Source organism: Diadema antillarum, unplaced genomic scaffold, assembly GCF_040938485.1.
Source record: "Diadema antillarum isolate AM-2024a unplaced genomic scaffold, OU_Dant_1.0 seq00001203_RagTag, whole genome shotgun sequence".
NCBI classification, from domain to species: Eukaryota; Metazoa; Echinodermata; class Echinoidea; order Diadematoida; family Diadematidae; genus Diadema; species Diadema antillarum.
In genome coordinates this window covers 177,542-193,988 of record NW_027271996.1, presented here as the reverse complement: position 1 = coordinate 193,988, position 16,447 = coordinate 177,542, and the positions used below count along the sequence as shown (strand labels likewise).

The 16,447-nt window shown below is 34.0% G+C and overlaps 1 protein-coding gene across 1 annotated transcript in view; it reads left to right on the top strand.

The window, feature by feature from the left end:
* LOC139744688 (receptor-type tyrosine-protein phosphatase kappa-like) overlaps window positions 1-11,731 on the top strand; it is a 31,641-nt gene extending 19,910 nt beyond the window's left edge. The window contains exons 9-13 of the mRNA XM_071655111.1: window positions 1,511-1,635; window positions 2,421-2,546; window positions 5,337-5,485; window positions 6,120-6,255; window positions 11,639-11,731. Of these exons, the coding sequence (XP_071511212.1) occupies window positions 1,511-1,635; window positions 2,421-2,546; window positions 5,337-5,485; window positions 6,120-6,255; window positions 11,639-11,731 (629 nt within the window). The remainder of the gene's footprint in view (window positions 1-1,510; window positions 1,636-2,420; window positions 2,547-5,336; window positions 5,486-6,119; window positions 6,256-11,638) is intronic.
* Window positions 11,732-16,447: the final 4,716 nt, after the last annotated feature.

Sequence of the window (16,447 nt, the reverse complement as noted above, 5' to 3'; positions counted from 1 at the left end):
ACAGAGAAAAAACAATTTGAGACAAAAAAAAGGTCCTCAAAAACTATTACAACGCAACTTGAACTTACTCAATGCTTCTGAACCTCAGATTTAGATCACAGATGTAACCTATCAAAACCACAAGAATCCAAAAATCATTGGAGTTGATGTTGTATATGTATGATTAATCAGGCTAAATCACGGAAAGCAGCCTCCATGTCTCTTAAATAGTTTTATGCTGAATGCATGGGCACATTATGCAGAGAATAAATTAATATGCAGTTGTAATAGTGTCTTTTTGTTCTTATTTAAAGATATCCCCCGAAACGGGTTTATATCCAAATTATTATAATATCAGTTTACTATTGAGTCTCTCACAACCACAAACAGTATTGTTTCTACCATCAGTGGTTTTGCTTCTACTGGCTGCCATGGCTTGAGATGTGATGTGACTACTGCTTCTACCACTGCATCTGCTATATTCCTACATTTTAGAATTTCACTACATATGGTGCTTACTTTCACTTTCATGCTTGTTTCGCAAGCTTATTCATTAATCAAATTGAAAGAAACCATACCCAGGTTTCTTTTGCACAAAGACATTGCAGATACTTGGTGTAGCAAGGTTTTCTTATATCCAGTACTTGTCAACTGTCATTTCTTGAATGCTTCAACTGTGTGTAGATATACATATAGGCAGAGACAATTTAAGCAAGCTGCTCACTACTGGAATTATGGAAATTATAAAATTCCCTCAAAAAAAAAGATATAAAAGATTCTACTAGTTTGAAATCATATTCTAGTAATTTAAAGAAATATCTGATCGGTTTATATGTACCCCATGATTAGTTTGCCTGATTTGAAATCTCCCTGCATCGAGAATACTGACCTGCTCTTCACTCTCTCTACTCCCCCCACCCCCCCCCCCCCCCTCTCTCTCTCTCTCTCTTTCTCTATCCCTATTCTCTTCTGTGTGTGTATGTTTGCGTGTATGTGTGTGTGTGTGAATGTGTATGCCTCATATTATCACTGATGTAATGAAAAGTGTATACCTCCAATGATTAACTTGTACGGTACATGTATTGTAGTTTTGTAAGATATGTATTAATGTATTGTAGTAATGTAACGTGAGTAAGTGAGAGGACTGCACTATACAAGTTCGCGTTTGAGCAACCCCTCAATTTTCATTCCCACCAAGTTCTTTATGAGACAAAATCTATTATATGTTACAAGATATGATATCATTTGATGTTTGTATTACATATATTGATTGGAAATGAAAATAAAAACATGAATGAATGAATGAATGAATGAATGAATGAATGAATGAATGAATGAATGAATGAATAAATGAATGAATGAATGAATGAATGAATGAATGAATGGTGTCAAATCAACGTACTATTAGTACTACTTCTGTTGCCAGTCCTGGTGCAATACAAGTTAAGTTGTTATCTTTCTATAAATTGCTTCTTATGTAACCATTACTCTACTTTAGTAATTTTTGTTTTGTTTCTTTAGACCTTCACAGAAAAAGATGCCTTTGTAGCTACTCAGGCTCCCTTGCCCAATACAGTAGTGGACATGTGGCGACTTGTCTTTGACTGGAAGTGTCCTGTCATTGTCATGCTCAATGAGCTTGACACATCCGATGAGGTAAGTTGCTATTGGCAACTCCAAAGAGTCAGCATATATCACAACCAACACTTCGATTTTTTTTTTCTTTGACAGTAAACCTGTATCTTTTGTTGCACACTTTCAAACCTGATTTCTAATAAATAGATAGCCTTTTTGCTTTGTTTCAGTTGCATTTTCAATTTGATTGAGAAGTCATTATTGCATATCATTTTTCAAGTTTTTTGGATGGTGTTTTTTCTTTTCTTTTCTTTTTGGAGGAGGGCGGGGAATACATTTTTTTTTCTTTCTGGTTTGATGTGATATAGCAGTCATTACAATTTTTTCCTTGCATTAAAGTGAGCATACAAATTTTCAGTGACAGCAAAGTCAAGTTCTACAGATACATGTAAGGAGGTAAAACCAGCATTTTTTTTCACCATGTTTTCATCATTGCCTTTCCTACATGATATGAAAGAGTTCAAGATTTTTTTACTGCATACACCTTAAGATGTAGAGTTGCACAATGGTCTTCACTATCTGTAGGTACATGTACAAAGAAACGTGGTAATTTTGTCAGGATAAACAAGCACTGCTCATAATTTGGATAATTTTGATTTCATCCATGATTTTGATGAAGTCATTGAAAACACAGTATTCCGTAGAAAAAAAGAATGTCCCACTATCACTTTAAGATTCTCAACCAATTCGGTAAGAGAATTTCAAGTTGTCATAGACTGTATGAAGGACTCACCAGGTTTCCTTTCGAAGTTGGTTTAATGTTACCAAACTGTGTTTCCCTTCCCTTTTCTTCACCACTATTTCAGACATGTGCTCAGTACTGGCCAAATAAGGGCACTCTTCAGTTGGGATCTCTGAATGTTGAACGAGTGGGATCTTCTAGCGCACCTCACTTTGACTCTGATACCTTTGCTGTGTCAAGCAAGGGAGAGGTTCGTGTAAAATTTGACGGTGCCAGGTAAAAATGTCAGAAGTAAAAATGTCAGGTAAAAATGTCAGAGGTAAAATGGCAGAGGTAAAAAAAAAAATAGATACAGTTTGCTCTAGCTAGGTTATTATTCAAAACCTCTTCATACGTTTACCTCTGACGAAATCGCTCTCATTACTTCTGACATTTTTACCTCTTACATTACCTCTGACTTTTTTACCTCTGACTTTTTTACCTCTGACATTATTACCTCTGACATTATTACCTCTGACATTATTACCTCTGACATTTTTACCTCTGACATTTTTACCTCTGACATTTTTACCTCTGCCGTTTTTACCTCTGACATTTTTACCTCTGACATTATTACCACTGACATTTTTTACCTCTGGCATTTTTACCTCTGCCATTTTTACCTCTGCCATTTTTTCTTCTGCCATTTTTACCTCTGTCATTTTTACCTCTGCCATTTCTACCTCTGCCATTTTTACCTCTGCCATTTTTACCTCTTGCATTTTTACCTCTGCCATTTTTACCTCTGACATTTTTACCCCTGCCATTTTTACCTCTGACATTACTACACCGAACCAATTTGACAGCATACACACCAGAGTCCACTGTTATTCTCTCTTTTCCACTGTGATGAGCTGTATGCAATTCTGTTCGATGGGGGAAAAACAGAGCCTGTGTGTGTATATGTATACAATATATATATATATATATATATATATATATATATATATATGAAGAGTTCGGTTTTAAAAGATACTACATCCAATTTCAAGTTCTAAGAAAAACGTGATTTTTTGATTAGCATATTTAGCAAGCTCAGACTGGAATGATATTTCCCCCTATTATACTGCTAAATGATACAACACTAAACCACTCTCTAAGAAAATCCAGGTCCATTCATTTTTTTTTTTTTTGGATGACTTAATCATTTTTATATTTTTGTGGATGTAGTACCTTTTGAAACCGAAAATGGATATGGTACCTTTTGAAAACGAAATTCCACATACCAGAGATATATTCAGTGTGATGTTATGACATTTTTCGTGGATTTATTTTTTCCAGCAATGGTGTTGATGGGGATGGGATATGAGGTCAAGGGGGCCTACGTAATTAACAATGCCCTGCCCTATTTAGCAGCAAGAATAACAAACCAATGTGCACAGCTAATGCCCCACTTCTCCCTTGCTGACCAATATTTTGAATGAATGATTGACATTAGTTATGAGCATTCAATCAATTTTCACATGCTTCAAATGTTCTGGATCCATCGAGCATGGATTGGGGGGGGGGAAATCCATTGTGCGTAAATGGTTATAGATAGGGAGGGGCCACAATATCTCACCAGGTGATTTCTCTCTTCCCTTTTCTCCTTTGTTTATTCTCTCAGGAGCTTTATCTCATGATTTCTTTTCTTTTTCTTCTTTGTATTAATTTTTTGGCTATTTTTATCTCTGTGAATTCCCCCTTCACATGTCTCAAGAATACTGTATTCATTATTTTTTTCTCTCTCTCTTTATTTTTTTTTCCATGGAACTTCGAAGGGAAAAGGTGGGAAAGCAGCATCTGTATGTGCTGTATTTTCTCATTTCATTACATGAATTTCATCCTGCTATGTTCTTTATCAAGCAAGATAACTCTGATAATCTAAAAGCTGATGAAATTAAGACCGTCGATGAGTAATATGACCACCTATACTAAACACACATTTGGTATTACCTTTGTGACATTGTATAAGAAAAAGGTGTCATTTACAAGAATGTGAATCTAGTGTTCCAAGCTTCATGCCATTACGTACTTTCCAGCCCTGGTACTTTACAATATGCACGTAAAGAATAGCACAGCATACCCATTGGTACATAAAGCACTGTTGGTATAGGGATAAATTTTGCTTTCAGACTACTAGTAGTTGTCACACACTTATTAGCTGTGAAGCCATTTATATAAGGCATAGTCCATACCTACAAAGTGTTTGTATACTTAATCCTTAGGACAATTTATGGCTCAAACTCAACACCCTAGCAGTAACGCAGAGTACCGGTAACTGACAGTAATGCAGTACGTGGGACTATATGAGAGTCGCGTAATTTCTCCAGTCTCTCTGCTGTTTCTCCTTTGCTCTTGTCTACTGCTTTTAATTCCTGATCCTTTTCTTGGGATGGTTTGTGTTTTCAGTTAGGTCTCCTTCATTTTCCTCCATTGCTTGATCAAAATGTGATGAGTTTTTCAAGATATTTGTCAGATTTGCGTGGGGATTTTAACAGAGAGCCAAAAGGCCAAAAGCCAACTTCTATTGTTTACAGATTAAGTCAGTAGACAGTGGCAGAGGGTCAAGTCAATGCTGCTCTCTGATTGGTCAATTTCCCGATGATGTCAATGGAGTGGATGTAATACCTTTTGAAACCTAACTACACATTTGTAAAATGGATATAGTACCTTTTGAAACCGAACTGATTTTTTAATGTAATTTGTAAACACTTTGTTTGGAAATTCAGCTTTTCGTTAGTATAGGAGTAAAGAAGTCCTAAAAATGAGTACATCAAGACCAAAAAGTGGATTTTGATATGGAAAATGGATGTAGTACCTTTTGCAACTGAGCTCTTCATATGTGTGTGTGTGTGTGTGTATTTATTTAGTGATTAATGATTTACTGTGGTGAAACTGGGAATTATGTTTGATTTTTTTTCTTTTTTAATGTGTGTGTGTATGATAAAACCATTTTCAGGGTGATAATACAGAAGTATTTTGAAGTTGTCAATTGTTGTCAATTTTTTGTCAAAACCAGAGTATGACTGTGACCCAATTCAGACTGTTTGGATGGAGTGCTGCAAGCAACAAGCTACGATCTCCGATGTCACTCATCCACCTTGTGAAGGCAGTACAGAAGGAGGTCAAGACTGCCCACACCTCAGGTCCAGTCATCGTCCACTGCATGTTAGTGTTGCCATTTATAGTCTAACTTCTGACTAGCTACACAGTTTGATAGTTTCCATAATTATGCCCAATAGTTGCCTCTTTACCCAAATGGGATGGCCCCCATGTTTGACCAGACACAACATTTTAGTTTTTTTTTTTTGATTTCTGTTTTCTTTTTTTTTTCTTTTTTTATAGCAAATAGCTTTATATCTACCAAATATATACAAATGTATGTACCAAAAAGTAATCAAATAAAAACTAATGTTTGTATGTCAGTTAATACAAAATTACCTACATCAAATACCGGGTACTATCTTTCTCAGAGCACATATATGAAATATACCAGAAATCAGATACTGTTAAAACCAGAAATCTTCTCCTGCTTGAAACTTAAGTGAATTTCATTAGGAGCTAAGATTTGGGTAAGTACAGTACATGCAAAAGTTTTGGGGTTTTTTTTTTTCTACATAATGCATTGAATGCAAGCACATGTAGAAGGCCTATGTTCATAAGTTTTTCATGGTTGGCAATTCATTAAAGTTTCATGCTGCAAAAAAAAACAACCATATAGGCATATATACTTGCTTTTATTTCATATGGACTGCAAAAATGGTTAGGATTTTGTAAGGTGATGACCTTTCATCCTTCACAGAAATGGGGTCGGTCGGAGTGGAGTGTTCTGTGCTCTATGGTCTGTGATTGACAAGTGCCAGAGAGAGAACACGGTAGACATCTTCCATGCTGTGCAGAGACTGCGTGCTAACAGACCCAAGATGGTGGAATCACATGTAAGTGTCTTAAAACGGATGCATGTACATATATTGTATTGTGCAGGGGCAGATCGTAAAAGGGAGGTGGCTTTACAAAATTAAAGGGGATGGGCCCAGCGCCCCCAGTTTTTTCTTTTTATTTCTTTTGTTTCGACAAATTATAAAGAGGGGGTGAGCGCCTGGCATGCCCACCTCTGGATCCGCCACTGTTGTGAATATGACATTCTCCACAAAGGTGTGACAGAGCAATTTAGTCTTATTCTTGGGATGAAAACTTTCATAGTTTGATAGTTTCCCTTTACATAAATTGTATACTAGTAATTCCATTACAAATATGATTTCAAGTAATATTTGCAATTTTGTCGGCCTAATGCCAAAAGACCCTTAACACCAGAGACTTTGCACACTATTAGTGCCCTTTTGGCGTAAAGCCAACATTTTGTTCCTATTCGTGCAGGGTTTTTTATGTCACCGCCCAGCTTAAAACCCTCAAAAAGTAGGCCAAGATGAATTTCCACTTTTCTACATGGTTTAAATGAGTAAGCGCTAAACTTTGAAATGATATATTAAGTTGTTAAAATTGGACCATTTTGAACCATTAAAAATAATCAAAATATGAGAGAGCAAGGAGATGCAGTTTCATAGAAAAGGGACAAAAAGAGGGTTTAAAGATTAGCGTCACTCAGGTGAGCTGTGCAGAAGTATCAATGAAATAATTATTTCCTAGTGAAAGCAGTGCCTCTCAGACAAAAGAAAAAAATGTGGTCTAGAAAGACTGCTGATGTCTTGATTTTGATTTTGATTTAAGCCGCCAAATTTTGATGATAGGTAGAAAAAGGATTACTCTCACAGATAGGCAAACTTAAAAGTAATATGTCAACGCAAATTACATATTTTTGGCCAGTTATGGTGAATCCAAATATGTGACTTTTTTGTGGGCTTGAGCTGGGCGGTCAAATATAACATACCAGGCACAGACTATTGACATGTGCATGATTCAATCAGACCTACTTTGTGAATAAGAGCTGGTATTTAGCACGCTAAAAAACCATGATGATGACTATATACAGTGTATTACACTTATGAGAGCCAATCTACCTGGTTAATAACCATTTACTGGCTTAAAGAAATACAAAACTTTAGCAAATGAAAACTATAGAAAAGAAGCTGTAGATTCAGTGGTATCAAAATGACTATTGTCTTCCAAATATCAAAAACCTTCTCTTTTCATAAGATGCCAATTCAATAGAGTCTATTTCATTTTCACATAACATATACATTGTATCTTTGTCCTGGAAACATGATTAATACATGTAAGTTCATTTCATTGTTTTTCTTGCATGATGAAATGAAATGACACAGCTCATGTGCTGCAACACAACATTGTCTGTCTTTGAGAACATGACAGTCAAGATATGAATAGATTACATGAGTTCTAGAGATGAAACGATAGGACCTATTCAGCTTAAAGATAGTCCAAACATTTATTTGAACTTTACTTGAACTTTATTCTGTTTCATTTAAAAAACATATAATTTGTACAATGACAAACTGAGGACAGGAAACGAGTACATGAACATGCATACGTAACATAATAACAACTATAAATGAAACATGGAAACTACAAAAGACCGGAGTCTTGTCAGGGTATTTCCCAACAGACAGAATAATAGGAAATAATATTGCATTACGATCAAGACATAGGACAGGTGAAAATATTACAAAAAACAAACAAACAAACAGACAAACATACACAAAAAATATATTATCATAAATGAAATTATAATGTTTAGTCATATCACCCCTAGAAAACAAAAACCATACGATTATCTATAATCATACTGTATTTCATAATAACAACTCTAACTTTCTAACGAGTCTCTTTTCAGATTTTTCTAAAAAATATTTGTAGTTGGAGAATCTATAACTGTATCTGGTAAAGAATTCCACAATGAGGGTCCAGTGTGTCTAAGTGTGTGCATTACATACATCTTATCTACCTTAAATAAATGATATTTATTACTAATGCGAGTATTATAACTATGAATTTGATAATTAGATTTAGAAATACCAGAAATCATCTCAGGTAACAAATTCATTTTATGCTTGAACATATACATAAGAATATTAAACTTATTCAATTGATATATATTCAAAACCTTCATTTTCAGAAACAAAGGCATTGACGGCGCTTTATAATGCGAGTTTGTACAGAGTCGAATTGCTCTTTTTTGAAGGATAAAAGTGTCGTGTAAATTTGATTGAGGAGTATTCGCCCATACAGCATTACGATAATTCAAATAAGATAAGATCAAACTGTTATATAACAAAATCAAAACCTTTTCTGGTAAAATACCTTTTAACCTATTAATTACTCCAATATTTCTCGAAATTCTTTTATTCATTATCGTTATATGTTTTTTCCAGTTCAAATTACAATCAATATAAACCCCTAAAAATTGTATATATTCTACTCGAGATAATTTTACATCATTCATTTTTACATCATAAAGTTCCAATTCTGGACTCTTTTTCCTACCTTTAAAAAAATACATATAATTTGATTTTTCAATATTAACAATTAATCTGTTGTCACAAAACCACTTTGACAATTTGAATAACTCATTATTCAAATTATTTATCAACACATTCAAGTCAGAATGAGAAATCAATAAAGTAGAATCGTCAGCATATAAAATAAATTTAACCACACGTGAAATATTACACATATCATTAATAAATATCAAAAATAACAATGGACCTAATATGGAACCCTGGGGGACTCCACGTAAAATATCACATGTATCCGATAAAGTATCTTTGTATAATGTAACTTGTCTGATTGTTCAAATAACTTCTAAACCACTGTAATGGATGACCTCTAATACCATAACAATCAAGCTTTTTAATCAATATTTCATGATTTATCAGATCAAAAGCTTTAGACAAATCAAGAAAAACTCCAATAACATGCAAATTATCATTTAACGCAGTAAGAATACTATCTTGCAGATCTACAAGAGCCATTTCAGTTGAAAAATTAGAGCAAAATCCATATTGAGAATTACATAAAATATTGTTGTATGACAAAAATACATGCAAACGTTTATATACAATCTTTTCAAGGATTTTTGAAAAACGTAATATTGATATTGGTCGATAATTTCTAACAAAATGCTTATCTTCTTTTTTAAATACTGGAATAACTTTAGCAACTTTCAATTTCATTGGAACAATTCCTGTTACTAATGACAAATTAAATATATGAGTTAAAGGCTTCAACAATAAAAATATAACTTGCTTAATCTAAATTATCGATAAATTATCGATTCCGGTGCTTGCAAAATTTTTCATCCCTTTACCTATATCATATATCTCATGATCTTTGACAGGAAAAAAGAAAAAAGAATTGTTTGACTGATGAGAAACAAAAGTCAATGGATCTGAAAGATAACCATATTCATCTTCATTTACAATATTTCCTATATCAACAAAATAATCATTAAAACAATTTGCAATTTCTATTTCATCTGTTATTTGCCGACCATTATGTAACACATATGAAGGATAACTTGACCTTTTCTTCCCTAACAATCCATTTATCACGGACCATGTTTTTCTTAAATTATTTGAATATTTATGAAGTCTATCATGATAATATGTTTTCTTGGCATTTCTCAACAAAGTAGTTACTTTATTTCTCACTTCTCTATACTTCCTATTTACATTCTCATTATTATCTTTAATACTTTTCTTTAATAATCTGTGTATTTTATTGATAAGGGACAATAGTTCAAATGAAATCCATGGTTTCCTAATTCTACTACTATGCTTCTTTTTCTTAAAGGAAAGATGGCGAGATGCATCTTTGATAGTGCTTTCAAAAGTATACAAAATAAATCGTATGCAATATCGGGATCTTCCTTATTCAACACTTCACTCCAATCTATTGTACCTGATTTTTCTCTAATACATTCCAAAAACTTGGGATTATGACATAAATTTTGAGAATCATAACTTGTTGTGGTTTCATAACAATACTTGATGTCAATTGAACTAATTGAAAAAATAGGAAAATGATCCGCAATATCTGAATAATATATACCGGGAATAATACGGGAATTATAATCATTGGTAAATATATTATCAATTAATGATGCCGAATGTCGGGTTACTCGTGTTGGTTTATCTATCAATGGAATTGAAGAATTTATATTCATCATACCAAAAAAATCACACATATACTTTTGTGAGTTATTCAATCAATTTATATTGAAATCACCCATTACATATATTATCTTATTTTCAGTGTTAAGTTTGTCCATAATCTCTTGAAATAATGAAATATATGTTTGTATGCCTCCATTCGGTTTTCTATATGAAATACCAATAACAATATTCTTCTTAGAAGAAAAATCAAGTTCAATAAATAAAATTTCACATAAATCACTTACCACCATCAAATCATTTCGAACACTGTAACTCAAGTTATTCTTAACAAATAATCCCACACCACCACCTCTGCCATTCAATCTATTTGAGTTCACAAACGAGTAACCATCTTTATGAATTAGGTGTTCATTATCAGAGTGTAACCACGTTTCTGAAAATCCATATACTGAAAATGAACAAGGTAACATAGACATAAACTCATCAATAGCAAAGAAATTATGATGTAAACTGCGAGCACTAAAATGCATTACACTAAATGAATTACAATCAATATCAAATTCACTGTCTGAAGGAAAATAATAATAACATGTATCAATATTTGTATCAAAATCTATATAATCACAATCAAACTTACTTTCACTTTCATTATCTGCTAAATGGGATGTGAAATATCCAAGGTTCTTTAATGTACAAAATGAAATAGGGGACTGGGGATGTGATTGGTTGTTGTCAGAGAACAAAGAACAAAAATCATCCTTATCCAGTACAGCAAAGGAAAAAATATCGTGCATACACATATGAGTGTCTATTTCAGATTCAGGGGCCTTAACAACACAGAAACAATCACTTAAGTACATTTAGATCGGCATAAACAGACAAAAACAAACAAATATATATATACCGCATATAAATAAAACAATCCAAAATCTTTCATGTATTCAAAAGTATAAACAGCGTATGGAATTACAAATATGACAAGAATATAATAACAAAATCCTGCCAGGTTTTCAAGGAGAAGTATTCAGGTATAGATCTAGGTGAGCTTTTCTCCGAGTAAAAACTTCACGAGATTCTTAAATGCTTTCAAGAATCTTTCTTATCCCTCATACATGGACAACTTGAAATATTCATCCTGATATTCCCTGTAGAAATATCAGTTCTAGTCTTACCAATAATAAATGAAATTATTTAGTATTGCATGTTTCTTTCAATATTGTGTAATCTGCAGGACCAGTACAAATTGTGCTATGATGCCGTGAGCAGATATCTACAGCAGGAGGAGACATACATGGAGTACATGAACGTGGATACTATTTTGTAGTCATGCTGAAAGGGGGAGTGAGGAAACCTACATAAACATGATAAACTACAGTACAAATTCTAGTATTTGACAGTGTATCTAGAATGCATTCTGATATTTGACAGTGTGCTTTTCCTGTGCAGAAATATTATTCCAAGGTTGAATTGATGGTGTAGAATTAATTTGGAATATGAAATTTGGAATGATGTAGGAATGATCAAATAGTATTTTTTTTATTATTATTATAGACAGGGATCAGAGATTTGTGATTTTGCTCAATGTTTGTGTGTATGTGTGCATACTGTGTTTGTTTGTGTGCGTGTGTGTGTGTAGATTTAAGCAAAGAAATTTTATTTTCATATGAATAGACTGTAACTTGTATGTATGTAGAGGTGCTAATCCCGCACATGTAAGAGTGTATTTGTATATATAAGTAGACAGGAGTTGGTAAGTTCTACTTTGCCTCTGTTGAATATGGAGCACTTGTCCTAGCACCACCAAGAGGAGATCATATTGAGCTTTTAGCTCTGACAATCGAGAGGAAGTATTTCCTTTTGTCATAAACCATTCCTTCCACCCCAGTACTGGTCCTTAGTATTATGATGTCCATTAATGCATAGCTAGCAGTTGTTAGTGTTCTCGACAGACCTTGCTTTAATACATGACTGCAGCCATTGCTCACAGAAACATGTTTTATTCTCTCCTTCATAAAGTGTAACCCATCAGAAATAAAAAGAAAAATGATGGAAACCTTCTTGGAAACAATACAGTTGTAAAACCAAGGTTCTATTGGCTGCCCTGTCTTGCTCATTATTTTGAATAGACAATGCATAATTTTGAATAGACAATGCATGATTTAGAACTCCAAAGCAGCTATTATGAAGAGAGCATCACATTTCCTAAAACTGGTCATAATCATTGATTAAGCTCATTCCCTGAGAACACAATAAGGTAATTCCATGAAAACACAATTTCTTTTACCTTGAATAATTTCATGATTTATCACATCCAACTTTGGTTGCCACGTGCAGAAAATTGAGAAATTACTACGAGAAAGAACTAGGAGTCCAAAAACTATTTGACAAGAAAGTTTGGGGTCTAATGCTCTCATGTGTATCGCAAGTTATCACCTTCCATGCAGGAGAGCATGGTGTCCATTTTGTTTATTATATCAAACTTGGCAATTTAGATACCTGCCAAGTTTGTATAAAATTTGATTGAATGATTGAATGTACACCGTATACACCGAGCAGTGTATCTAAACTTGGTACTGATATTTTTATTTATACAATTTTGTACATGCATTACCACACAGAGATTATGTTGGATAGTTTTTGGCCAAGGGGTCAGAGATCAAGTGAGAGTGCTTACTAATTTCATCCGTTTTCCATACTTTGAAAGCAAAGTATGTTGTGTAGACCTATTGGGAAAATGATGATTGTGGCATAACAGTTGCCATAGCAACATTTTGGTAGTGTAAAATTTCTCTAAATATTGGAGTTCTGGGGAACCCCAACTGGGTCAGTTATGCTCATTTTTTTTTAATATCATCCTGTTAAACTTTCTGCCAAGTTTAGTAAAATTTGACCATGCATCGAAAACAATATGAAAATGTTAAAAAAAAAGAAAGGCCATAACTTGGCCGTAACTTGGACCCCCCCCCCCCTCAACTGCTTGGCTCTGAGGGGGCACACACGGATCCGCTGACTTCAAACTACAGCCACCAATGAATCTAACTTACACTCATAGTACTAACTAAACTCTCTTCTGGTTCCAGAGAAGATTTTTAAAGATCCTTATATATGGGGAATGGAGGGGGGGGGGGGCTTGTGCTCTTTTGAACAACTTAAAATCCTGCCACCCCAGGGATACTAACTGCTCAGTTCAGTGAAAATGTTTCATGGGGTTTTCCAAGAAAAAGCTGAAAATGTTCTCATAGCAATTAGGCCCTAATTTGGTTCCCCCTCCCCCCCCCCCCCCCCCGGATCCTGAAAGGGCACCTCTAGATCCACCATGTACAAACCACAGTCATCATTGTTCTTGAATGAGTTCTCGTAGAACTAACTAAGCTCTGTCACTTCTGGTTTGAGAAAATGCCCGATGATGAATGATTGTAACAGCTTACTTTGGTCTTTGGCTCAGGTGAGCTAAAAACCCATGCAAGGTACTTGCAATTATTTCTGTGCTTCCAAGTGTTATTTTTAGAAAGAGTGATAATTCCTTCACAAAATATTAAACAGCAGAAATTGATATTGATAACCCAAGATGCTCAGTGATTACACAACCACAAAATGTGCCATTACTTGTGGGTTTTTGACATAAAGTCACAACATTCTGTTGTACTAAAAGTGTCATGGCAAAATGTCTTAATATCTACATACGATTACATAAACTGACTATAGTTGATGAATATTCATTAGTTGAAGTATACTGCTCAATGGTGAGTATACAGTGTAGGAAAGAACATAAGTTCTGTTGTTTAAACTGAAATGGAATATTGGCAACTCTCAGGACCAAAACTTTGACCGTGCTCTGAGAAAGATGGATGGAAATAATCACTATATTAGGTAGAGAATTTATGTGAGTAAGTTATAAGAATATGTTGGCCTACATGTACTGAAGTGCTTATAATATATACATCATCATTTAAGATGTAGTTTGATGTAGTCTATAGATTTCTTACTTAAAGCTCTGCATGTGTTTATATTTATGTGTAGTCATTTTTCATGTGATCATATATAATATGCTCTTGAATTTTATGGAGGAAGTGTGTACTATATTCCTGAATCTACAATGTATTCGCAAATTTATCTATTTCCCTGTATCCTAGGTTGATGCCAAGAGGATTATACATGTGTTCTAAGAATGGTGTATAGGAGGGTTATTCAAGATTTTTTTTTTCTGATTGTTGGTAGAAAAACATATAACAAGTATCGCTCTCTTTGTTTCCAGATATCTATACAAGGGCTGAATGTGGACTCTGAGCTTAAGACATACATGTACACGATCCACAGAATTAAACTACTGCAGTAGGAATTTTCATATCATGTAGACCCTTGTTTGTTCAGGTACACCATGATGCATGCCAGCGTAGTCCAGGACTGCTGTAGACTGCAGTAGAACCATTGAGATTTCATATGTCCACAAGCAAAAGCATTTAAAAGTTTCTTGAAGTAGCCAGAAGTAGCACAATTACACAAGCAAATAGATAAATTTAATGTTGATGTATTCTCAGTTTGTGAGTAGACAGGAGATACGTCTCTGTCATGCTGTACAATGTCACACATTTACAGCTTTTACTACTGCATTACATGATGTCATATCAGCATACAAATATAAATTCTATTTCAAGATAGAATTACAGGGATGGATATGCGTCATTGATGATGATAGTTCATTCATCTAGAAACAGCGCTAAATAATTTTTGCAAAAGTCACTACAAACAATGACCGTGTATATGTTACCAGGGTATCCTACAGTTTGTTTTACATCCAGTTCTTCTAGATAGTTCTTCAAGACTAGTCTAGTCTTCAATAGATTTTATAGATGGTTGGAGATGTTCAAAAGAAATTTTATGAATCTATTTTTTAATACATCAGCTCTCTCCCAATTGGGTGCAGTATGTATAAAATACAGTGATCAAATTTCCAGGAATGTGATGTAAGAGCAGATGAAGAGTATGTACTTAAACGGAATTTTGTCAATAATAAGCTTGTGATTAGTGTCTATGCTTGTAGCTATAAGGTCACCTCTGTCGGAGATATTTAGTGTAGTTTGTAGATTCACTGTATACTCGAAGTGGAAAATAAAGTAATAACAGTGGCACCAAGTCACATGTGTGCATCATGACTCCTTTATTGCTGATGATCCGGAGAATGAATTATGCAGGGAGACATGGTAGTCCGTTTGTATTTGCAGACCTAACACTGATGTTAAAGGGATAGTACAGTATTGGTGGAGATGAAAATTGGGCTTTTAACTGTTTGCGAGATATCAGAAAAACACTTATGATATAGTACACTGCATATACCATTTCACGAGGAATTCAAAGTTTATTTTGATAAATAATTTTTGGAATGACTGAAACATCCAAAAACAAAGTAAAACAAAGCAATCGTAATAAAGTGTGGGTCCCACACTTCATTAGAATCGCTCTTTTTTTGATATCCCAGCCATTTCAAAACCAATTTTCATCAAATAAACGTTGAATTCCTCATAGAATTACATGCTCTTTCATGTTTCATAAGAGGTTTCTTATTATCTCACCAAAATCTGTTAGAAACATGAAATTAGGTCTCAACCAAAACTATACGATCCCTTTAATCTCTCATGTAGGATTTTAAGTTCAATGAGAAACAACTTATATGAAACGTTAAAGGGTGTACAATTCTAAGATTAATGTAAAGTGTATTTCAGACTGTGTATGAAAAATAAAACCGAACAAACAGTCGCAAGCCCTAATTTTAAGTGAGAGCTCAAAGTAGGTGAAAAGGGTCAACCTAGAGTAGGCAATTGTGAGGTTTTCATATTTTCTGAAAGAGCATTTTTTCCTTTACATTATTCCAAAGTTTGGTATCACAAACGAATAGGAAATTGTGTTTTCAAAAAAAAAAATTCTTCTTGTGAGATAATGAGAAACCTCTTATGAAATATAGTAAAGCATGTTATATCAACAGGGATTCAAAGTTTAATTGATGAAAATTGGTTTTGAAATGGCTGAGATATCCAAAACAAAT